The 24,993-nt window shown below is 48.8% G+C and overlaps 1 protein-coding gene across 2 annotated transcripts in view; it reads right to left on the bottom strand.

Annotated features, from left to right (window-relative positions):
* Positions 1–24,993, bottom strand: part of exp (expansion) — a 334,236-nt gene that overhangs the window by 43,269 nt on the left and 265,974 nt on the right. For both annotated transcript variants that reach the window (XM_084602706.1, XM_084602707.1), the window contains exons 3-4: positions 11,177–11,334; positions 2,538–2,610 (exon numbers count right to left, since the gene is read on the bottom strand). In XM_084602706.1, coding sequence (XP_084458832.1) covers positions 2,538–2,610; positions 11,177–11,334 — 231 coding nt within the window. The remainder of the gene's footprint in view (positions 1–2,537; positions 2,611–11,176; positions 11,335–24,993) is intronic.

Consider the following 24,993-nt stretch of genomic DNA (forward strand, 5'->3'; position numbering starts at 1 on the left):
GGTCAGATGCTGCATAGTAATGACTACATAAGGTATTTAACGTTATTGATAGATCGATCTGCTGCGGCCATGCTCATGGTGCCAACGAGTCGCGGGTGCCCGCTTGAGTGCACACCCACGGTCACGGGACAAGCGAACCGGGTCGGCTGCAGCTGCAGCACAGTAGTGCAGGGCCTGGTCATCTGGTCTCCAGGATTGGGCGCGTGACGCGTCAATTGGTCTCTGGACCCCATCGCTCATGCTAACGAGCATAGCAGGACGGCAGGGTCGACATAATGAATTGGCTCCGGCCAGGCGCCAGCGATGGGATCGCCTCGAAGGTGGAGACTTTGAGCTGGGGAAGAGAACGGAGGAGGCAAGAGGGGTTGGATTTTGTGCGGGTGTTTGGCCTGCGATGGACACCTATAGATCTCGTGCGCTGACCATTTAGAGTAGTCCGCAGTGGTGCGAGGAAGTGGCGGTTCCCTCGCATGAAAGGGGAGATTCATTTACCGAAGATGCATGAGCCGAGATCAATTAACGACACCCCCGTTCGGCCATGGCCCCTCCCATTTATGCGTTGGTTATGAGTCCCCGCAGACAAGGTACGCGGGAGGTCTTCATTTAGAGTTCGCTTGTTGCTGTGTCTTCTTCGGAACCTGCTGGCTCGTTCCCTCTGCCCCCTATGCGTACTTTCATGGACTAATTATTCCGCACGCACGCGGTACTGCGTGTTATTCGACCGCCGTCAGATCTGTGGTAGGGGCAATCGAAGGGGCATTTTATCATTTTGTATCGATAGTTTTGGGGGGCAGGTTGTCGCGCTTGCTTTCTTCGAATCTTAGAACGCGGGCTACTTGCGGCCCCAGTGAAATAAAGCAAAAACCGCAAGTGGTACTTGTTCCTCAGTCTTATTCTATACCGAATTTTATTTTTATATGAGGTTTGCACCGACATACAAGTTCATTGCTTGCGGTGACTGGCTCGGCTCGACTGGAATTCCATGCGGTCATTTTGAACCTCACTGGCAGCGGCTACAGTGAGCATACATTCTTGGCGCAGAGTTTCGTCAGCACCTGCGGCCACTTACATAATTGTTTCCGGATTCAGGAAGACTTTTTGATGAAAGTTTCTTGGACACAACGGAAGACATTCTATCTGAATTACCATAATACTTTGCCTGAAATTATTACTTCTACGAGTGCAAAATTAGTCACAATCGAGACTTGAGAAAGAGATGATAGTTATTAACTGCGAAGTGTTCTTTTATGCTTTAGCACCGCTAGCGTGCGCAATGAAAAGCAAGCTTAGATCGAGATTTCGCTATACTACTCCTGTGCGCAGCAGGCCACTTGAAAGCCTAACTGTGCTAAGAAATGGAAAGCGGTGTATGGGTAGAATGTCTTCATAACACCTCACGAGAATTGGTTGAGCATACCCTTGCACAACTAGAACGCCTGACCTTGCCCCCCGCTGGTCGGGCCCTCCTGACCCGCCTCGACATTCGCACACCATCTGCTTTTTCCCGATAACCAAACTCACTTCATCGGTTACTCCAGACTTTCTATAAGGTGGCCCCCATCCCACGACATATGCAACCCATTCTCCACACTGCCCGTCGCATCGCCCTGGCAGATTATCTCTGCCGCCGCTATGGCTTGTCCACGTCCACCCACTACGTGGATGCAGCCAAATATGCCTCGTTTCTGCCTCCACAGCAGTCGTCGAATACACGGGTCGCCTTTTCACTGCGGTCGCGCTGCGTGCTAACAGCGATCAGTCGACAGAGCTGGCCACCACTCTTGCTCTCACTGCCCCAGACCCATCCCCATCCCGTCTTGTTTTTACTGACTCGGTCTCCGCCTGTCGTGGGTACCGCGACCTACTTGTAGACCGCCCCGCCGCTACGGTTCTTCGACATTTACCAACTCCTACACCACCGACTACGTTCGTCTGGACCTCTGGAGATGACGTTCTCGACGGGAATCAACAGGCACATGCCTGGGCTTGCGCTCTTGCCTACTGAGCTGATTCGCCGCCATGTTCGCCGGGCCCTTCACCGGCAGCTTTTAACCCTTTGTATCGGGAGATCCTTGACTACTACCGCGCGGCACACTGTGCTTTCCCCCCCCCACTCGCGGGCCGAGGCAGTCTCTCTCCGATTGCTCCAAACTCAGACTTTCCATTGCTTTTCTCCTCTCTACCGTATTCATCCAACCCTCTGTCGTCCTGAACGCCTACTCTGTGGGTCTCTAGCAACCCTTTACCATACTGTCTGGGCCTAGCAAGCTACTCAAGCGGCCCCTTATATACTCATGCCAAGTGACTGGGAGAACGCCCTTCGTGCACCCGACCGTGAGGACCGCAGCGCCTGCTCGTTCGCTGGACTTTGAAGCAGCTGCAAGGTCTATACTGGGGCCCTGGTCTGACGGCCCCTCTCCCATTACCATAACATGCAATCCCATATCACAAAATAAACGTTTTTCACTCATTCACTGCGCAGAATCGCACACGTACGGCTCCCAGAGCACGAAAGAGAGAAGGAAGGGAAGACTTACATGGCCTATTTGTTTCTTGATTTCCTCGGTCCTGGGGTCCCGCATGGGGTTGTCGAAGCCGCAGAGGCCGATCCTGTGTAAATAAACCAAGAAACGCGTTAATGCAGAGTCCAGTGGCCGTGCAAAAATCTGCGGTTATTTATTGTGCTCATTTTGGAGAAGACTGAAGCGCAAAGACACGCACGTGAGAAGGCACTGGACAACACTAAAGCGGAATTTTATTTGGAGCACGGAAGCATATATACAGAAGAAAGCTGTCCATGAAGAAAAAACAAGATGAGACTCATCGCACGCTCATGCCATGATCATCAAGGAACGCGATTTCCTTTTCTAACAAATTCATCGACGAAGTACTGGCGCATAAAGCTGTATTCTTGCGAATCGAACATACCTCATTGTCTCGTGTACCTGTCTTTTGTACACTTCAGGCTTCGCCAATATGAATAAACTCAAGGAACAGTCTTGCTGAACATTAATTGTGGACGGCCAGGGAAGTGGGAAGTCCATCGCGAATGGTATTTATCATTGTCGCCAAGACATGGCGAAATATTGACACTGCTGATATCTCAACTAAAATCTTGGTCAAGAACTAATTCAATACACTCTTCCTTCTCTTTCGAATAGGCATCTCCACATTAATTTCGATTCGTTTTCCTATTCACGTCGAGCTTCACAATTCACAATGTTTTTGAATAACGTGGTTCAGTTTACTTATGTACGCATTTTGCTGTTTCGTGTATTCTGCGAGGTTTCCTTGATATGTTTGCTTTAAAAGTGTATAAACTTTTGTGTTGGTTCCCTGCTGATTAATATGATTGTAGACTCGTCAATCTGCCCGGGGGCACCTTTTATTCTGCAATTTCTCCATCTGTATCGTTAGATAGGAAATAAACTTTGACTTGATTTCATTCACGCCGAATTCACGATGTAGTTGCCTGATGCATGTCAGTATAATAGTGCAGTTCTATTCCTTTACAGCCTCACTACACTTTGCGTCCTCATCGAACATGCAAGCATTGCAGGCGGGCCATATGCTTATATGCAAAGCATGGGCCTTTAAGATCAGGCTACCCAGGCGGTGCAACTATTTGGAATTATTTCTCGTATGTGAGAGGCATGCTAGACATTCCCGCTAGAATAAAGCATAACTTGCACAAAATGCTGAATATTCACGATGGAAACTTATCTATATGGCAACGACCTTTGGAAAACCCCATACGCAGACGCCTAGGCCGACTACGAAAATCATGACTTTACGCGATTATATCCAATTTCCCGAAAGTTTGAGCGTGAGGAGGCCTATTCTAGGAAGTTGACGCTAAATAACTATGGAAACGTTAGTACGCGAAATGGTTTTGTAAACACCGGTAAGGTTATCTGTGAGGTTGTGCAGGTTTCCAAACAGTTTATGAAGTTCTACAACCATTCTTGGCTGTTTCAAAAACACTGCTTAGCAGGGTCCTTAATCGGAGGACAACGAGAGAGACTCTGTGACCATGCGGTTAGCGTAGCTAAGCGGGGATGATATGCTATTGATGCCTCGCAGTCTTGTAAACAAGCAGGAAGATATCATAAATATTTACCAGATAAGTACGGTCAAGTATTTACCAAATGGTACCATCGATCAGTTAGCCAGTCAATCAATGAATCAATCAATCAATCAACCAACCTGAAAGTGATTGAAAGGTTTGCATGACATTCAGACAACTTGTGCCACTGAAATCAAATGCTTTAAACTGGAACCTATAGTGGTACTGGCATAGACGTGGGAAGTACCTTAAGGATCATGAGGTCTCCTCCATGCCATAAGTACCTACACCCTTGCTCATTGTTACAGAGATGACTTCAGTTCATTACGATTGTTGCCAAGAGACTGCCTCAGAATCCCAGTACATGATGTTTTTCCGACAAGCATTCGGAGCACGGTACTCCGGTCACTCATCCTGAACCTCTGTAGACAATGTGTGCAGGGTGCATTGCTCTCTGCTACGCCCCATCGCTGTGTGCGCGCAGCGTGCGATTAATCGTGCATGCATAGCGCGCTGTTCGGCCCGAGCACTGATTTAAGCCAGCATTCATGGCCTGACAAAAATAATCGTGCAGCGAGCGGATTACCAAAGGCGTAATAGCTTCGCGTTACGCTCTCTCCAGATACGTGGATGAATGAGGCGTTTTTAGGGGGAGGGGAAGCTCGAGATTAAAAAGCAACGTAAATGGCAGAGCAAGAATCCAAGCGGGAGGGACGACGACACCTAGTGTTACGTGCGCGCCGCATGTACTGCTTCCGTAGCAACCGAACTTGGCGAACGGCATACGCTCCTTGGACTTGGCGGATGCCTGGGAGATGCAGACGAGTTGGCCCAAGACGACCACACGCGCGCCGGCTGCGACGGCGCGGGCCAGGCCCGCGCGTCTTGACGCGGCGTACATGATCTGCTTAGGAGTGAAGGCCGTGAAGAGGAAGCGAGCAGTCAGCTGAGGCTGCGTCCGGGGGAAGGAACGCGCCGATGACACTACGGGCTGTGGGCAACGCGAGGAAAGCGACGGGAATATAGAGAGAGCGAAAGATCGTCACGGGTATTACGCGGACGACACAAACAAGATGAAGCAACAGAGTGCGAGGCAGATGCGAGGGCTTATATCGCATGACGAAGGTGAAAGTGACGGAGGGCCACGACGCCAGGCGCTCGGCGTTTCGTGGCATCGCCGGCTTAGGTAAGATTGAAATAAGAAAGCATGCTGCCATAGAGGTACCAAGCGCAAGAGAAACAAAAGCGAAAAGGAATAGCGCGGAGGGAAGAGAAGGGGAGTGAGTGAAGATTCGAGAGGGAAGTGACGACGGCGTACGGGTGAACGGGCTCGAGCGGCTCTCTTGTCGTTCTCGCTGCGGTGAAAATCGAAAATAATACAAGCCTGGAAACAAGCACAACAGCTCACACAAACCGGAGGAACGACGGGCAAGCGGGCAGGCCGGGGCGGCCAGCCACGACAGGAGCCCGGGAAAAGTGAAAGTGACGGAGCTGGATTGCCCTCCGTGGAAGAGCGCGGCTGCGGCGTTGGCGGCAGCTTCTGCTGCCGGTCAAGCACCTCGGAGTGCGGCCGCGCGGTCGGCATGCGGCCGCGCGGCGCTTATTAAATAATTCGCGCGTCGGCCGCAGAGAGCGAAGAGACGCGTGTCCACGAGAGCGATGTGGCTTCGGTGCGCGGCAACCAGGCAGGCCCAGCATCGCCTCATCTCCCCCTTTCTGCTCAGCAGGGGGAGTTCGTGTGAGGCATGCAGCGTGGAGATGATGCAGTGATGGGAAAAATAAAAGGGCCTCTCGAAACAGCGGCTTACGGGCTCGTGCGAGACGCGCAGGGTGTCCAAATGAGCAATCAGCGCGGCGGGCGTCCGAGCCCACCTTTGAGGCAAAGCTGCTTCGAGTCGCTCTTCGTGAAGACAGTGGCGGATGTAAATCAAAATTTTGAGCTTTACCCCCCTGAAACTACGTACAAAGGGGTCGAGAGTAGAATCCCTCGCCGCGCGACGTGACGGTTCGTGGGATATACCTGACGTAGAGGAGTTGTTTTGTAGTTGTTTGTTTTGTAGCAGGCGACTGTTGCGTCTTCCTCGAAAGTGCAAGGGCAAACCGACCGGCAAGAGAATCTCGCACCCAGTGCCGGGATCAATGAACTCTATGATCGCTCGCGAGGGATCAAACGGTTGAGAAAAATAATACCCCGACGAAACAGCGTCGAGGAAGGACGCCGATAATACCGCGTTGGACTTGAACCGTTATAACGGAATGCTTGCTGCGCCGGTCGTTTCATACCTGAAGCTCCATTGAGTTTGGAAGCCTGAGATGATTGATGGGCACATGCATCCCCGTTGGACGCGCGCAGGACGTCAGCTGGTATCATACAGGGATTATCGAGGAATGGGACAGAATATCCAATCAGAACAGACACTGTTTAATTCTGAAATTATCATCACAATAAATTTAAACTCGTTCCAAACTTTGAAAAACACATGTTTAATTCTGGAAATTGAGACGCGTTCTAAATTTTGAGATAGTGCATTTCGTTTGTTGTAGTTCCAAATAATTGCAGGCCTATAGCGCCCGCCATTACACGTGTCACAAGTCACCATTAAGCGTAGTTTCAGAATAACCGTACGAAGTCCGCTTTAATAGCATTTCACTCATGGAACCAGGCTCCGTTCTGACCATCACAACGCGACGGCGTACGCGGCGATGCCATCAGTGCCCAGCCGGATCAATACTTGCAACTTACATCTGTCCTCTGTCTATGAGCTGTCCCACTCATTTTTTTTTTTTTTTTATCCCAGTTGGTGGAACAAAAACTCGGAATGTGTCTAGCCTGTGAATTGAGATTTTTTTTTTTTTTTTTTTTTCTGTAACAGCTCTCACAGGCCTGCGCGAAAGCTGCAGGAAAGCAAGAGAAATCAGAAGTATCCAAAGTCTCGCAGCAGGAATAACAAGCGGTGTGACTCGGAATGCAGCGTCAGTCTATGGCCGAGGCAATGAAAGTAAAATCAAAATAAAATTGGGAATTAAATCAACGGAGAAAAGAAAGCGATAGAAGGTTATAGGGTGTGGACGGAGGCGAACGCCCAGACTGAACGAGATTTTCACTTTCACCTTTCTCGGCAGGCGAGGTTATAATAGGCACACACCGCAGAGAGGCATGGTTCTGCGACTGGGGACAAGATAACAACGTGCTTCGCAAAGGCGCTCCTCGAATTCCCCACTGGACCCAGCGGGTGCGAACCACAGGAGGTACTCGCGCCTATTGATTTCACTCTTCCACAGCGGCTATGAGAGGCAAAGGAAATCAGCCTATCCTGCGCTGGAGAGCTGAGACACGCGTACCGGGAGACGTGCAGATGCAAGGTGAGGATGATTACAGGATGCAGGCTATAGGTGCCAAAGGAGAATCGTCACTTATCATGCAGCACCGCCAGACGAGTCCGGGGTTGTCTCTGACACCGGCACCAGCGGCGTTGGCGGCCGGCGTATAGGACAGCGGCCTTCGAATGCGACGCGCACGTTCGGCCCAGCGAATCCTCAAGGCATCTTTGGAGGCGGTGCTGCTCACGCTCGCTCAACTGTATACTGTCTACGGTCAGTGGTCCCACAAAGCTCCGACCCTTAGTGCTGCCCAGACTGCATACCTTCGTGAAAACCACGAGATGGAGAGCTAATCTAAGCATGCACTCTCGTGAGAAATGAAGCGCACAAGGTTGCCTGAATGTTGGCCAAGAAGCGCTAGAAAAAGATTCTGTGTGAAGGTCCTACTGTCTCGGACATGAATTTAAAATTCTGGAGCAGCTTTGTCGTACTCCAAGCGGTTCTTTTGGAAATATTGAATGCACTATTCCTCTGCGAAACAATTTTTTAAAGTTTGTCTTTCGTCATCACTAATTAGTTAATACTGCCGTAGAAAACACACCGGAAATGTTTTTTTTTTTTTTTTTAGGCTAACAATAGCAAGAACATAAATTGCAAGAAACTATATATGAGCCTCTGGAGAGGAGGGCGTAGGTGTATTCCTTCTCGTAATGAAATTTTACAATATGCGAAAAAAAGAAAGAGCTCATAAACACTTGTTTTGGAAGATGAGCTTGTCCGTAATTTCTTCGTACAGCACCGCATTCTTCCTAATCCCTTAGTTCCAGCTTAGCGATCGAGGAGCGGGAAGTATACAACACCCGCTCTGTCCTTGTCTATCTGCGTGTTTGTCTTTTTTTAACGCTATGAAACTTTTCCTTAAATTTGTAATGCACTTTCTCGCCCAGCAATTTGATTTACTTGCAGGAGACCCTATGCCAACTTTCATTCGCGTTTAGGCCTATAATTAAACAGCGGTGTTCTATGTGTAAATCAAATATTCCTCCTAAAGCCCTTATTTTATTTTTCATTAGCAGTGTGAGAAATCGTGGAATTCGAAAAAAAAAAAAGACAAAAGTCATACTGTTTAGCTCGTAGTACATCAGCGGCGTTTCAAATCCTCTGGTGTTGTGAATAATTTCCGCATCTACGTATGTTTCCGAAAGCAGGGACTTACGTGTATTTCGTGAGAGCTTAGTCTGGTTTGCTTTCTACGAATACTGCTTACGAACATCGAACATGCCCGAGAAGCTTGCCAGAAAGCATATGCATCCTCCTAGCACGAGAACAATGCGGCCTGGTTCTTACAGATATTTAATAGATGGTGTTAGCACCATGCAGAACAGAATCGCTCGATTAACCTGTATCAGCGCTTTGAGGGCAATGCGTCGCCGAGAAGCGATCGGTGTAGGCGCGGACGAGCAATACAGAAGATTAATTTGGGCTTCTCAGCAGCGCACTGACGCGCCCAGCCCTCATTGATACCTGCTTAAGCGAGCTTACGCTTTCGCAAGCTCATCTAGGTCGATGACGTGGCCCATGAAGCTTTACCGCGAGACCCAATTACTCGCGAGTGTACTTATTCTTTCCGATAATCAAACGGCAGCGCACGAGGGTAACACAGTTAATCATGCGGGAGATCAAACAGCGCATGCGTATACAGACACGCGTGACAAGGAACATCGCCCACCCCGGCTGCGCATGCGTATAGCATGTTGCTCCCAAACGATCTATTGAAGGCGGGCGGTGCGTGTTCCACATAAGTGTGATCGACCCCGAGAAGACTGTTGGGAACGGTCGGGCCATGATATGCAAAATGACGAGGGATCGTGTGCAAGCCATGCTGCTGGCTGCGGGGACGTCATATGCGCTCATGGCTATGACGAATTCGCGCCAAATTATTGAAGATCACGCTTCTGTTTCTCCTTTGCCGACCGTGGCATGGCTGGGGCGACGGTGCAAGAGACTCGAAGAAGTAATATACCCATGGAGGAAGGAATATACCAAAGCTTCGCGCTCTTTTTTTTTTCTTTCTTTTCGGGGGGGGGGGGGGGGGGGGAATTGTATCGATCCAAACGGTAACTAATTGACTGATTGGCGGATTGGGCGGGGCGACCTTATGCGCGCCGGTTCATTCGCAGAAAAAAATGGAGCGGAAGAGACTGCTGCAATCAACGTGTTTTATTACTATTTTTCTGATTTTTTTTTATTTTTGCTCCGGGAGTTACACTCAAAGCTGGGAATAAGAATTCACTCACCGCTCCTCCAGCGTTTCTCTAAGCGGCTCCACCTTCGGATAAGAAATTTGTCACTCCATAATAAATTTGTACCGATGCTTCATTAGTAAAACCGCTGCTGAAACTTACGAGCCAGAACAGTGCTCACCAAGCATTACATAAATTGTGCGTACGAGTCTTGAGCTCGGAAGGAACGGTATTTGGCGTTGACATTCAAATAATCACTGGACACATATGAAATAAACAACGCACATAAATTGCGAATTGTCTACGCAGGGTGCGAGAACGCTCAACTTTCATATGTGATACCTAAGGAACCCTTTCGCGGCCACGTATGCACATTGCGATTCCTGAATATTTATTTTTTTTTTTTTTAGCATGAATGACAAATTCTCGACTAATATTCGTTCTCAGCGTGAAGCAAACGCGGGACCTTGTCAACAGCATCATTTGTCAGTGAACGCGCGGTCTTTCATCGTGTCTTTCTAAGTGTACTTAATAATGCAGAGAGATATTTCGAAGGCAGCTTTTCTGTAAGACTATTGAAATCTCCTGCAACACGTCTAATTGAAAGAGTGCAGGGTTGAGCTTGCGTTGAATAAAACTTGGTGAGTAATAGTAATAACTGACAAAACGACGTTTGGTCAAAGAAAGCCAAGTGGAAAATGACTGACCATCAGTGGAGTTTTCTTTTTCCCTTTTTTTTTTTTTTTTGCAACTTCATGCTGCTGAAGTAAAGGTAAGTGGGTATCATGACAATGACTTTCTGATTTGCAGCACGGGGCACTGCTGATGTGCCATGCGATTCTGCTTGTGACACCCGCTTGCCCATTCTTAGTGGGTAAAAAATCCTATTTACAATCGATATGAATTCCAGCTGTGAAAACGGAAAGAGGAAAGCTCCGACAATTTGCGATCCGAGAGACAAAACATTTCGACAAAATATGTAACAGTAGTTCTCTCTCTCTCTCTCTTACACGCACACGCCCGCACACATTCATTCCTTAACCTCTCAGTCTGGTTGGTTCTGCCTTTATCTATAGGAAACGAAGCCATACGTTACTTTCCAGGCTGTCAGGCTTCACGCCTTAGCCGTATGGCTTATAGACTGTATTCGTATGTGTAAATCAAGACATGAGGCCTTCGACTGTCGATCATGACAACAATCAGAGCCAAAATACTCCATCTAGACATGTTAATTTTTTTTGTCTCGTTTTTCTAATAACACGTACGCTATCTCAAGAGAGTGATGTGTCTCCCTCTAGAATCTTCACGCAAGCAAACTTCTGCCTTCTGCCTTCCTGTTTTAAACAGTAAACCTCCCTGAATATACCTTAACGCTCGTGGTTCAGCGCTTACCAAATGATGCATGTAAAAAGGAACTTTTCTTCACGCATGCTACTATCTAAGCACCAGTGACGACCCGTAACCATGCTACAGGAAGTGTCATACATGTTACCCCCCCCCCCCCCCCATCCTTTCCCCCTCTCCATGAAGCAGGTACATAACATACCTGTATCCGTCGAAGCCCTCATTGGATCCGTTGATGGTGAGCACCGAGGCGCGGGCGTAGGCCTTGGCGACACGTCGGTTGCGCTCCATGCAGATGATCTTGGCCCATATTTCGTCGTCGATCTGGCCCCACTTGTTCAGCACCTCTTGTATGTGCTCCTGCGGAGAAAATAAGAAAGAGAAAAGATGAAATCGCGTTATGCTGAGGTCGAGAATCGCGTCAGTCTGTGCGCCAGTCATTCGGCTCTCAGCGACACGACAGTCAAGGCAAGAAGATAGTTCTTGCGTTAATATTTTACCAAGTTAAAAGACACGAGAAAAACACGAGACACGAACAGAACCTTCGATAGCGCATGATACGTCAACAAGTGGCCGGCGGTGGTGCTCTCCTCGGCTCTTGTAATGCAGTACGGCCAGCATATGTCTGGTGGAGTGATTAGGGCCACTATACCGAATTTATGTGGACTTGACAGACTGATTTTATCAAGCGCATCAGAACGAATATATATATATATATATATATATATATATATATATATATATATATATATATATATATATATATATATATATATATATATATATATATATATATATATATATATTTAACCGGGTAACGGACGCGCTCACGCATGTTCACTACGGCTCGTTGTACGCATGCGCGTCTCCCAGTTGGAGCATTTTGCGCACATCAAAGACCGCCAAGAGTTTTGTAGCGAGAGCTACACTACGCTGCCCTTGAACATTTCGCCGGTGCCTGAAAAAAGAGCGGCGGTGCCTGAAAGAGCGTCCTGCTGCCAAGCAACCGGTTTCTTCACCTCCGGCCTCTACTTTCATACGGCAGGGCGACATTTGAATTCGCGTTACCCCTATGCCGCGCAGGCACGCTCATAAAAGGCATGAAAGTGGATTCTGCATAGAACGATACGTTCAACGGAACGTTGGTTATGTTCGATGAAACGCTCAGTCGCCCGCAGTGAAAGCTTTCGCTCCACATTCGGTTCAGGAGCATGGAACCTGTATATAAATATATATATATTTTTTACAGATATTGTTCAACACTAGATTGCTCGCGATCTGAGACCAAACGGCACATTTCGAGTAGAACTAAGGAAAAGCAACCGTGCGGTGCGAGACGATACAGCCCGTTGTTCTTTGCCGAGCTCAGGTCCGTCCAGCCTACACAAGCGAACGACCTTATAAAACTGGGGCAACTCAAGACAAGTGCCTCGAGCGATCGGCCACATTGAAACATGCGCACCAGCCAAATCCTCTCGGAGCGCGAATAATTCGCTCTGGAACAAGATAAGCTTCGTATTGCTTTTTATTACAGTGCAGGTACTGTGGTCGTGTGTCTCGGGGGGCGGATAACCCTGGTAGACAGCGCAGCTGAATAACCCCTAATTCAGGGCCCCCCTCGCGAAGCCTTTGCACTGGGGACCCATTGTGTGGCTAAATTGCAGCGCAAAACTTGAAGTGAAAGCTCTTCACTGTTGCACTTGCTGAGATTCTGGCTTTTATTCGAACGTTTCATGATTTATACAGACGACATAGTGCAAGGGGAGTAATAAGGTGTGCAGAGACTGACTGCTGCAACAGCCCTGCACATACAAAGAGAGCAGTTCTGGTACTCAGTGGTACCCATCGTAAATGGCAGGAGCGGGAGCGCTCCATTTCTTCTTTCTTTTTCTTTTCTCACCGTGAATTCGGACAGTGAATGCCGGCGAGCAACCTCTATGTCCTCAACCTTACAGGGTGCGTATATACACCACTCGAGGTTCAAGGCGAGGGCCAGTTCCAGACAGCGAATATATGTACCGACGGACTCGTCGGTCTGACCAAAGCCCGCCGCTTTCGCGAGGCCCGCAGAAGAAGCGAACATCGCTACATTACTGGCCGATCCAGCCGGCAAGCACTGCTCTCTGATTCCTCGTTTGACCCCTTTGAGGGGTCCTCTCAAATTGCGGGTTGCTGTTGTTGATGTCTGAGAGACGCTTAGCCCCGTGCGTACGGGGGAGTGAATACCGCTTATAGCTGGCTCTTCCCTCCCATAGCCTCCATAGCGTCGCACGCCACTTGCGAACTTCTCCCTTGATCGCTTAGAGAGAACATCCCGTTCGGCCGATGCTAACATTGCTTTTCATTTTTTTTTATTTTTTTTTTTTGTTTTTTTGTTCGGGACAGTGATCGGTGCGCGTAGGCCTAAATGTGGCGGGAGGGCTCCCACGTCCAAGCTGATGTCTCGGTATACGTGGCAAGCAGAGCACTCCCAAGAAAATCTCCCCCCACTGAAACGAAGACGCAAACTGCACGATCCATGCCGTCCGCGCAGAGAGAAGCTTTCTACGGGCTTGTGACAGCCACTGAAACGCAGTCAATTATGAGCATTCACGCACATGTCATCTGTCATTCTTTTTTCAACACCGGGCGCTTTATTGCCTGTTCCTAGACATTACAACCAGCGGAGCGGTTACTGGAGAGAACGGCCTGCGTAACGGCCTCTCCCAACCCGCGAACTCCGATGCCTACATGGTTTTCGAGGTCACTGACTTTAGAAGGTGTCTCCATGTCCTTCGCACAGCGGATCGGCCATAAATACCTGACGTATAGGCGTAATGTTTGATGTGAAACAGGTGGAAGAAATACGAGTATAGGGAAACTTGTAATCTTCAGAACGTCATCTTTCAAGGAACACAAATTTCGAAAAGGTATACGCTCAGCACGCAGCAGAGCGACAGGGTACACAATAACGTTAAACGAAGAGTTTTGTTACGATACTGTGACACGCTGTTTGTCGTAATTACTACTGTTTCTCTGGGTGCATTCGATTTCTAACTGTTTTGTTATACTAAATAAAAATTTGTAACGCGCCTTTTTTTTTTTTTTTTTTTTTTGCTCCCCCGAAGCCTCGGTCTTATTTTGTACACATTCTCTCTGTGTGCAGCGCGTGTATGCAATAAAATTCAGTTCTGAAAGCTAATGCCAGCGGGTTTCTGTTAGCGTGCGCGCAAGTGCTCTCAAAAACAGACATAGTGCAAACTCCGGCTAAATAATCTGTGTATGATCGATCGATCGATCGATCGATCGATCGATCAATCAATCAATCAATCAATCAATCAATCAATCAATCAATCAATCAATCAATCAATCAATCAATCAATCAATCAACTAATATTTATTTCAGTTTGTCATTGCAAACTGGTGATGATGTGGAAAAAGCAGTGAATTATAGACCGCTTGAAGGGCCTCACCACCCCTACAATTCAGCAGTAGGCACAAGGCAAAAACCACCACTGGTAAAAAAAATAAAATAAATACAAGTGCATCTACAGAACAAGATTGACAGAAACATGTCTCATAACTTACAGCAATAATAGACGTAAAAGACCGTGAGGCTATAACACAGAGTGGCATTGTACGCTCAAACACTTGACATCACTGTAGCATATATTGATGAATAAAGCTTTTCCGAATGGCAGAAAATGACATAAAATTCACTTAGTCATTGAGATAGGTATTTAGGAACTTTGGCACAATAAATCTCAACATACAAAACCCATAGTTAGTCCTACACTTTGGTAATGCAAACCTACTCTGCAATCTGATGTCGTATGATGAGTGGCGACATGTAATTGGAATAATTTGAGAAAAAAATGAATCACCCCTTTTTTATCGTTGATTTAAAAAGGCATGCAAATCTGTAGTGAAATAATTTGTTGAAAGGTACAATATTTAAATGTAGGTAAACGTGTCTAGTAGGCGAATCATGCGTCCCGTTGACAATTGCGCGAAACATTTTCTTTTGCAATGTTTGCAGTTTTATGACATTAGATACCATTGTATTGCCCCAGATATACTGAAAAAAAATTTATTAGTACATAGTGCGGGTTCGCGCCCCAATAATTTCTGGTGGTATTTTTTGACGTCGCTGTTGCAGAACTTGCGAAATCAGTGGGATAAGTACGCAATTACCCCCCCCCCCCCCAAAGAATATATATATATATATATATATATATATATATATATATATATATATATATATATATATATATATATATATATATAAGGAAGGAAGGAAGGTTTTTTTTTTGGATAAAGTTTCTCACATCTCTACCGCTGCACGAGATGCTTGCAGCAAATGGTACAAGAAGAGGCTATGGAACTACTTGACGCAATAAAGTATAGGACCACTTGACCGTCGATCAACTAGCTTTTCACACATTCTCGCTAGTCTTCCTCTAAACAAAATCGGTAGTGCTGACGGGTCGTTTACAAGCGCATCGGGCAGGCTTACAAAAGCGCTACCTCGCAGCCTTCGTCGACTCGCGGCCTTCTGCGACGTCCTTTGCCTCCGCGGGCGACCTTCGTGGCGTCACTAGTGTCCCTTCGGCGACACGGACACCCGGAGAGACTCGAATGGATTTCTGCGTCGCTAATTGCTCGCGCAGTGCGCGCAGCCATCGGCGGGCATCGATAATGCGGCCAGCGCACGATACACCGGCATACCTTTTCTCTGGATAACCGTTAGCAGCCAGGCGGTCGCTTTCTTTTCTCGTTGCCTCCCCTTCGGCCAGAACTGCGCCCAAGGTTAATAAGCCCTCAATAGTCCACGAGCAGGCTCTCGCGAAATGTCGCCCGCTGGGGAGAGAGAGAGACACGGCACAAGACCCGCAGGCGTAGTATACATACCCGTAGCTAAATGCTCGCAAACAAACGCACTCGTCGAAGAGCGCGGGAACGCGGCAAACAGTGCCTGGCAGTCCGCGCGCGTGGCATTGCTGCCACGGCAGTGCGGCCGGTCATTTTGTTCTTTCCGGCCTCTCCGGTGTTGGCGATGTCTGGCCGCCAGGGCAGGTTGTCTCTGTCGCCTTCTTCTTTTCTCCTACTGTTTGTTTCGTTTTGTTTCGTTGCTTCTTAACGGGTTTTCTGGACAGCTTGAGTGAAGTGTGGCGAGTGCGCATATGCGCGTATGTTCGCAGCCCGCCTTGGCCTCGATCGGGTCGCGGGAGACAGGCGCAGTGCCTGAAGCACTGCCGGCTGACTGTCGCGAGAAGGGGGGATCCGGCGTCCAGTGGCCCGGGCGAGACGTGTTTGGCAACACCATCGGCAGGCAGTCACTATGTGCGTATGCGGCTAACTGGCACCGGGCCGGAGCGGTTGTTTTTTGCACCGCGGTTACTAGGTCCGATAGGTCCCAAAGCGCATGGAGCCAAGTCCGGCTCGTTCCCAATGTTGGACAGGAAGGCTGTATTTGGTGTGGAGGAGGTTGTGAGCACAAACGACAGAGGCTCAGTAGCGAAAATAATAGTCAGAAAGTGAAAGGCTTTGCACCGATAAATCACGAGCTATACATGTACCCATGAACATGTCGTTTTCGTTAATGTTTGCCATTTGAAAGTTGACCATTTCTATACGTACGGAAAATCAAATTAAGACCAGAGTCTGCGATTATGAATCCACTGAAGTGACAAAAAAAACATGAATGAAAATAAAAAAAACGTGACACGAAAAGTGTGTAATTTAGGCGGCTCCGGTGACGCCGCATTCCATCACACAGTGGCTAAGGCGTCCGCACCTGCCTGATGGAGGTTGTAAATATCCTTGACTGCACCCTTCCGCGCATGCGTTTGCCATTATATCTTTACTGTGTTGCCTGTGCTTACATCGCCTTCGCGTAATTAAGATGACGGAGCTAAAATATGAGAAGGAAAATTATGAGCTCGGGGAGATACTCGACGGCACGAAGCCAGCGAGTGAAAAAAAAAATATATATATATATATAATAATAATAGCTCAGTTTATTCAATTAGCATTCCCACGCTTAAACAGCGGCTTTCGGTTTCGTCATTGCCGCCTCATTATACTTTCAGCTCCCTGCCGCCCCACTGCAGCACAACGGCCTTGTGTATACGCGTTTATCCTTGCTTCATTCCTCTCCTTACTGGAAAGGAGAGCGGTGGTCCGAGCCGAAACGTCCTTGTCCGGCCGCCGCCGCCGTGTTCGTGATAAAAACCTGTATTGACGGCGGACGGGGCCTCTGAACTGCGTTTTTGGAGTTCGCTCTACTCTCTCGCTCTCTCTTTGATTCTCTCACCCACGCTCTCTCGCCTTTTGGCTCTCTCATTTTGTGTACGCGGTTCGATTTTCGACCACTGTGGGGCGCAACGCTTTCGATGCCTTCAAGCGTGGCGATGACTTGAATGAATTGCGCGCGCCGTTGGGAGGAGCAGGTAATGCATAAGAATACAAGTGCGAAAACTCGGTGAGTAGGCCAGTGGTGCGTGAGCTGTAAAGCGGCTTATGCGTATTTCGCAGCTATGCGAGCGACTTGGACGCAACTCATGCGTGAGTCGGTGAAACCAAGCGCGGCGGCGAAAAGAGAGCTAGAAAATTTTCGAATGGGCGTGGGAGATTCGCCCCAGGCGCGGCACACTCGCAGATCGCATGGGCGTCTACTGTGGAGGTTTTCTGGGCGGGTGCGAGGGCAATTTGCGACGAATGGTGGGACAGTGTAAGGAACGGGCAACCTTCGTCGAGTTCACGAAGCGAATGAACAAGTGCAAGACAGCTGTACACTTTTAGTTCTTCTTTTTTTTTTTTTGATATTTTAAGGCTAGTAACGTATTAACTGGGTGCTGTGACTTCAGAAGAATTAAAGAGACATAAAAAAAAAAAAAGACTGCCCGATTGCTATTGACAATTGCGCAACATTTTGCTTTATTAAGATTCCAACACGCGTAATGACGATTCCGTAATAGCGCATAATTAACGCGCAGCATCTGGAGTGTGCGCATCGACTGCATGGTCATCGGCTCCTCGTCTTTACTGACTGTGCAGGTAGCCGTTATATAATGCATCTTGTAATATGGCGCAGTTACATATACATATATTTATGAAGTAATCATCGGGCTGCATTTAACTTTCTTTCTTTATTTTCATATCCAGGGATTACAATCCGCACCTCGATAGAAGCTGCTACCTTGAGATCGCAACTGACAGGAGGTATTCCGGCACTGTTTAAAGACTACAGACTGGTGCTCGAACGTCCAAATAAGGCAAAACCTGTCCTCTGCAATAGCTCCGTTGGTAACCTGCATAGTACAGTAATGGTACCACAACCGGGTTTGGTACAACCTCCGTTCCGTGCTTTCCTTAATTTCCATCTCTTTTCCCTGCGTAACAAGGAGAGCCTATACATACGCTGGTGGGTTGAGAGGAATAGTTATCTCAACTGAGTTTGAAGTCATCTGTTGGCATCGTGGGAACACCACCCGTAAACTGCTTAGCGTGAGATGTTCGTGATAACTCGATCGCTGCTACGTTCACCAAGCACCGGGCAAATCAGACTGAGCCAAGCATTGGCAAGTCTCACCATTTCGACTTCGAGCGCGCCGATGTATGCGTAGTTGACAGACGATATATAATTACGAGCAATTTGCACGAATTCGTTTAGCGTTGAAGTTGTTTCACAGCGAACTCATCGCCAGTCAGTGTGATACCCAGGGCGGCGAACTGTGGGTGGACGCAGGGTGGCCGGCATCTTGGGTGCCTAGTGTGAAAAACCATCATAGTGGACACTGCTTCGGAATCGGAGAAATTCTAACCCAAGCTTTTGGTGGTAACGTGACAGCCTCGGACAAACTGACGCGAAATCGCCAAATGTGAGAAGTAAGAGCTAACGCTTTTAAATATCACAGAAGCTGACGCTATATTTCATGTTAGTTAATTTCTGCTTCCAACGAGTGAGAGGAAATATTACTTTCCGTTTTCGACCTACTCTCTTTCTTGCTTCCCTAGTGCAGCGTAAAGCGCAACGAGCTGAAGAAGCCTCAAAAGCTAGGCAAGTTGCGACTGGAAAACTTTTCGACAAGCTCTACGACGCCGTCGAAGCGGCCATATTTATTAGCTTCCTGCTAGATCCCAAAAACTCACACAAAAAATAAACAGAGCAGGAAGGAAGTGCTTCAAAAAATCTCGTAAGGGAAGATGTATATATTTGACCCCAATGAACGGTACAGTGCGAGATCATGGTATAGCATAAAACAGCACGTCGAAAAATAATGAAGCGTGCGTTGGCTCGATTCATTTGGCAACCCCATTTTCGAGCGCGGGGAAGAAGTCGCGCGATGCTGGGCCTCGCGTGAAATTCATCACGCGCTTCTCCCTCTGCGCGGCGGCCTCGTGGAGCGTGATCGTTACAACGGCCGCGGCAGGGAGCTGCGTATGTTGCTCGCTTATGCATCGAAGATGCATCGGACACAGCGAGCGCTGTTTGCGGAAGATGCGGCGCGTCTTACTGCGCACCCCTGCGCGCGGAGCTCTTTCCCGTTACGGCGCACATAAATAAGCGGGCGCCCTTTGGGTATTTTCTTTTTTTATACGTGTGTGTATGCGCTTTCACCGAATCGGCGGCACGAGTGCGTTGCATATGGAGCAGCCAGAAGCGGTTGCATCCCAGTACGGCGGTTCGGATCTCCGAGACCCTCGCCTCATGAATCGTGATGCGATTGCATTACGGAGCAGGAAAGCGTGCTGCCGAATCCGTAGATGGATCTCGCAATGAGTAGAAGCCACAGATATGGGCTTTCGCCCTGCTTTGACGCGCATCTTATAAAAGGGCCCGGCGCACCTGGTGGGGTGAAGGCTCAAGTTATCTCAACTTCGAAATTGGCACACTGACCTGTCATCTACCGCCACGAATTAGGGACCGGGAGTACCTACTCCTACCACGTGTTTCTCACGCAAGGATGCGCATTTTCGTTTAGACAACCCAACCATATTGCATTACGCCTAGTTTAAGGACACTGAAATGTTACTGCTAGCCTTGTGCGGTGACGGCAACAGCCAACGTGAGCGCATACACTTATCAGTGAGCCGGTTTCACCGCATATGAGATTCCAGCGTAACGCATGCGCCATAGCATCCCCGAGCTTGTAGTAGGAGGGGTTTACAAGCTCGGTTAGGCCGAGGCGCACCCATCGCTGGATACTCTCAGCTCTCGATCCTGCGCCTCCCGATCGGACGCCCATTAATAGCCTCCACTTCGCGGGTGAATTGAGCGCACGTCCTTTGTATTTCAGTGCATTCTGTGCGGGGCCTGTGGGACAGACACGATGGATCGGCCCTATTCGCAGTGCCAGCACTCTCCTTCAGGCCCTAATTGGACGAGGCCAGCTGCGTCACCTCCCTCGCTTCATCTATCTACCTGTCTCTTCTTTGTCTCAAGTGCGACGATCTAGTTCGCCTCTTCTCCGCACCGCCAGCAACACCGGTGTGAGAGCCGCACACACTCCCCGCAAACTGGAAATATTCACTTCTCGTTGCGTGCGCGCGCGCATTGCTGCTACAGCCACTACACTGAGTGCCGCCCCTAAGTAGACACATATATGTTGGCAAACGTGTGAAGCAGCGGTGACCGAGTTCGTAACGCGCGTGCAATTGCATGCGTGGACGGGGGGGAAGGGGGCGGGGGGCGTTTAGGCACCCGTCTGTCGACTCCGTCAACCTCTGGCGCTGCATAGTTATACACAAACACAACACACACACACAAGAGAATTAAATCAAGACGTTCACACCGATGATGTGCTCGCTACCAACTGCCTGTTTTTGTGGTACGAAGAAGAAGAATGCATCACAAAAAACGTAGGGTTACAATAAGAAGAAGACGGTAAACAAAAGATAAAAAAAAAATGCGAAGAAATTCAGAAGGGAAAAATTAAATGAAAATAAAACGAAAATAATGACCAGTTGCGTCTAACTTCCTGTCACGTAGTCCGAATGGAGCAGTATCACCTCCTTGTTGTTGAGCTGCACTGCCTAACGGCGCCACAGCATTTAATAGCGCGTTTATAGGAAGTATTCCATCCACACCACACTATAAGAGAGCGCACTCCCTGGACACCTTTATTAATTGAAATCGGTGATGCTTACTCATTTACACGGGGTGTGTGCACGTCACGAGCGCGCTAGAGAAACGTTGTAGCGGTACGGCTACAAACCAAAACAATACGGCTTTCGCAGAAATTTCACAGTTCACAGTTCAAGAAAATTTCATCCTGCTTCGGCGTTCGAACACAGGACCACCGAATGCTCAGCGCAGTCGCACTACCGACCGAGTTAGCCAGCAGGAGGGCTAGCAGGAGGGCTAGCGGATTAGGTGGCGCTGAGGGAGCGAATTGACCTAGCACTCGCTGCTGGAACAATAATCCAATGTATGGGGGAATTCAGCAAGGTGGACTGCGTATGTCATAAGAGGGTAATTAATTAACAATAATAAAGACAAATGATCCGGGGCCTCCCGTCGTGCCTGCAATCTTAAGCGTTTCATCAATAAATGCTGCCGATGAGGGAGAAAAAAGAAAAACAAATAACGCTCTCTGAATTCGGCCGTAAAACTTGCTTCACTCGGGCTGCTCCCTAAGAAGCTGAACAGCCAAGCGCTCAACACTGTCCAGTAGGTATGACCGATGTGCATGTGTGTTCCCTCTTGCGATTGGCGCTCTGCTTCATCTCAGCGTCGCTACACTTGGAAATCAACATTCGCGCGATATCATGAAAAATCTAGAAGGCTGTACACAATACAAGCACGTAGCCCATACATATTTTCACTCCACTCAGCATCATACTGTAGGCAACAGAAGCACACTTCGAGCTAACCTTCTCCTTTTTTTCTCTCCTTCCCCGTGTCCTTTAGGCAAGTGCCGTGTAGCCTGTCGGACCAAAAATACGCCGCAGAAGGACATTCTGCCTTGGAGTCACCGATCCTGGCGTCATCGAGAGCCGAAATATTCGTGCCGACCGAGTTCGCCCGCATCGTGGCCCGCTGCATTGAACTGCCCGAGCGCAGCCTATGCGCGATGATGGCTGCTCTTCGGTTCACTCCTCGACAGGTGCGGGGCACGTATGGCCTTCGGGAACAGCGAGCACGACCAACATGAGTGCGCTGGATCAGGCGAGAGTGAGGTTGCTGCCACATCGGTCATCATGCCAGCTCGGGGGCCCCTGCGAACACTGCCGATTCTGGAGATTGAGCTGTTTCCGCCCGCCGAAAGGCGTCGCGCATTCAATTCTTCCCCTAAACATCCGTATCTGTTGTTTTTTCTAGTTTTTTTTTTTTTCAGCAGATTCTCCTTTTTGCGAAGGCGAGGAGTTCCTGATGTGTCTCTTCGCGTCTGCCGTAGGTAACGCAGGAAAAGCAAGACAAAACGTGCGCTCTCTCCTGGGTGCCGACAACTGCAGGTACATTACATTCGCGGCATGTCCTAAGCTGAAGATTTAAAACCCGCAGCGACAGTGCCTATGAGTGGCAACCGTATCTTACAGCGGTGACGGGGTTAGAGGCTGAGCCGCGTGCGGTAGGCAAGACGGCGGCCCCATGACAGCCTGCGTAACCGGTAATTCACCGGCAAGCCTTTTGAGTACGGGCTGTCGTGACGCTGGGGCTACGTCGACCCGGCCTTCACTTGGTAGCGTGCAGAGACTCGGGGTTGAAGTAGGATTGAATCTTCGAAGTTGGTGAAATATGTACAAGCAGGTTTACTGGCACTTTGAGAAAACGTATTTACAATATTTACACGAAAAAGAAGGGTACATCAGCAAAATGGCAAGCGTTAAGGGTTCATAGCGAGAAGCGACTGGATGAGCCGTTTACCCAGGGCCCAGAGCGACATTTTTTGCTCTGCAGCGTCCTTAAAACCCCCCTATGTCCAGCCCCTCTCTGAAGATGTTGACCAACCAAATCCAGGGCACGCCCCTCAGGTATCGGCATCCAATCGAACACATCACTGCACTGATGGTCTGAAGCACTGACTGGTCCGGCATTCATTCGTTGGGCGTGATCACTTGTTGGCGGGAAAAGCTTGGGAACGGCGAGGAGAGGAGGTACATTTCTATTCTTCAGCAAAGAAACCACAGGCTGGTTCTGACAAGGGGTTTTACTTCTCAGAAACCCGAGTGCACGTGGCGCCGCATAGGGCTCCCAACATTGTCCCTTTTCGACAATTGCAAATCTTTCCTGCATTCCCGGGAAATCACTTAATGGCCGTATGAGTCATGCTCCTTTCTTGTCCTGCACGTCAGCGGACATGTCACTCTGTCGTCTCCTTTGGATAGGAGGCATTCATCACTGGAAGATAGCACTTCTCGACTGGAAGGGTGAACAAAAGAAAGCACTTCCTGCTATTTCCCGCAGGGGGACGTTTCTTTGTGTTTTTCCAGACGTTCTCTTGACAGGGCCAATTTGGCATTTGCAGGTTGTCCACAAAGCAAAACATGCTTACAAAACAGGATTCCTGGAAACAGGCTCACTTAGAGCCATTGGACCATCACCACATTTCCAAAGCACTTATTCATGCCCACAGGCGAACAATAGAGCGCGCAAATGCGGATGCTTGGTCGTAACAGCCTCCTCCCCCGCCAGAAGAGACTCGGAGGGCAGCAGTCCCAGCTGCTGCATGAAGAGACGACTTAATGGCCTGCACGTGAACGCTTGAAGCTCGCTGTGGCTTGTCGCGTTGTCTTGATTGTTGTAGGCCAAATTGCTCGAGCTGTCTGAAACTCAACCACATGTCGAAGCAAGCACTCGGCTCCCGTCTGAAGAGACCAGGTTAAAAGAAAACTGCCATTGTTGTTCGAGAAAAGCCCACTCTCAAGACGTTCAGGACCCACGTATTCCTAGAAAACCAAACGTGCTGCTTTACATAGTCACACATATACAAGCGCACGAAAAAAAAAAAAAAACCTGATTATCAATTTGGATACATGGTGAGGAACATCTCGGACCGCTTAGAAAGAGCGGCTAAGCGCGTCCGCATTCCCATTTAACTTCCCCTTTTTGTATCTTATTTCAAAATTGTACTGCTGTAAAATCAAGCTCCACCTAAGAAGGCGACTGTTCTTCGATGTCGCAGTTTGCAGCCAAGCCAGGGGACAATGGTCCGTCTCTACGGTGAATTTGGCCCCTCCAAGATAGCACTGCAATTTTTGAATGGCCCATACAATGCAAGCGCATTCTTTCTCTGACGCGCAATAAGCCCTCTCTCTAGAACTCAGTTTTCTGCTCAAGTAGAGCACGGGGTGCTCATTACCGTCGTCATCTCTCTGGCAGAGAACAGCACCTAGCCCTCGATCACTGGCATCACACTGGACCGTGAATTCTCGGTCATAGTCTGGAGCTCGCAATACCGGACGGCTAATCAGCACAGCCTTCAGGTTTACGAAGGAGGCTTCCTTTTGTTCGTCCCAGACTACATTTGTCGGTTCTGTCCTGCGGAGAGCGTCGGTCAGAGGGCTAGCCAAAGCTGAATAGTTAGGGATGTAGAGATTGTAGTACCCAGTCAGACCTAGGAATGCTCGAATTTCCGTCTTCGTGCTCGGCCGCGGGTAGTCTGCTACCGCAGAAATCTTAATCTCACTGGGTTTCCTGAAACCTTGACCTACATTGTGACCCAAGTAGTCCACGGTCGCCCTTGCCAGGCAACATTTCTCGGCCTTTACGGTTAGTCCAGCTTGACGCAAAAGGCTCAGTACAGCTCTTAGATGTACCATATGGTCCGCCCATGAGTCGGAAAAAACCGCAATGTCATCTAAGTAAGGCACTGCGAATGTTTCACACCCCTTTAAAACCCTATCCATGAGTCGTGAAAAACAAAATGGAGCATTTTTGAGCCCGAAACTCATCATTGTTGGCTGGTAGCTGCCCGTCGGAGTGACGAAAGCCGCGTATCTGCTGGCGCGTTCAGTGAGCGGTACTTGCCAGTATCCTCGAGTAAGGTCCAGCGTAGTCACATATGCCGCTCTACTGACCTGTTCTACTCTCTC

This window comes from Amblyomma maculatum, chromosome 4, assembly GCF_055883805.1.
Source record: "Amblyomma maculatum isolate TAMU_Amacu chromosome 4, ASM5588380v1, whole genome shotgun sequence".
Taxonomy (NCBI): Eukaryota; Metazoa; Arthropoda; class Arachnida; order Ixodida; family Ixodidae; genus Amblyomma; species Amblyomma maculatum.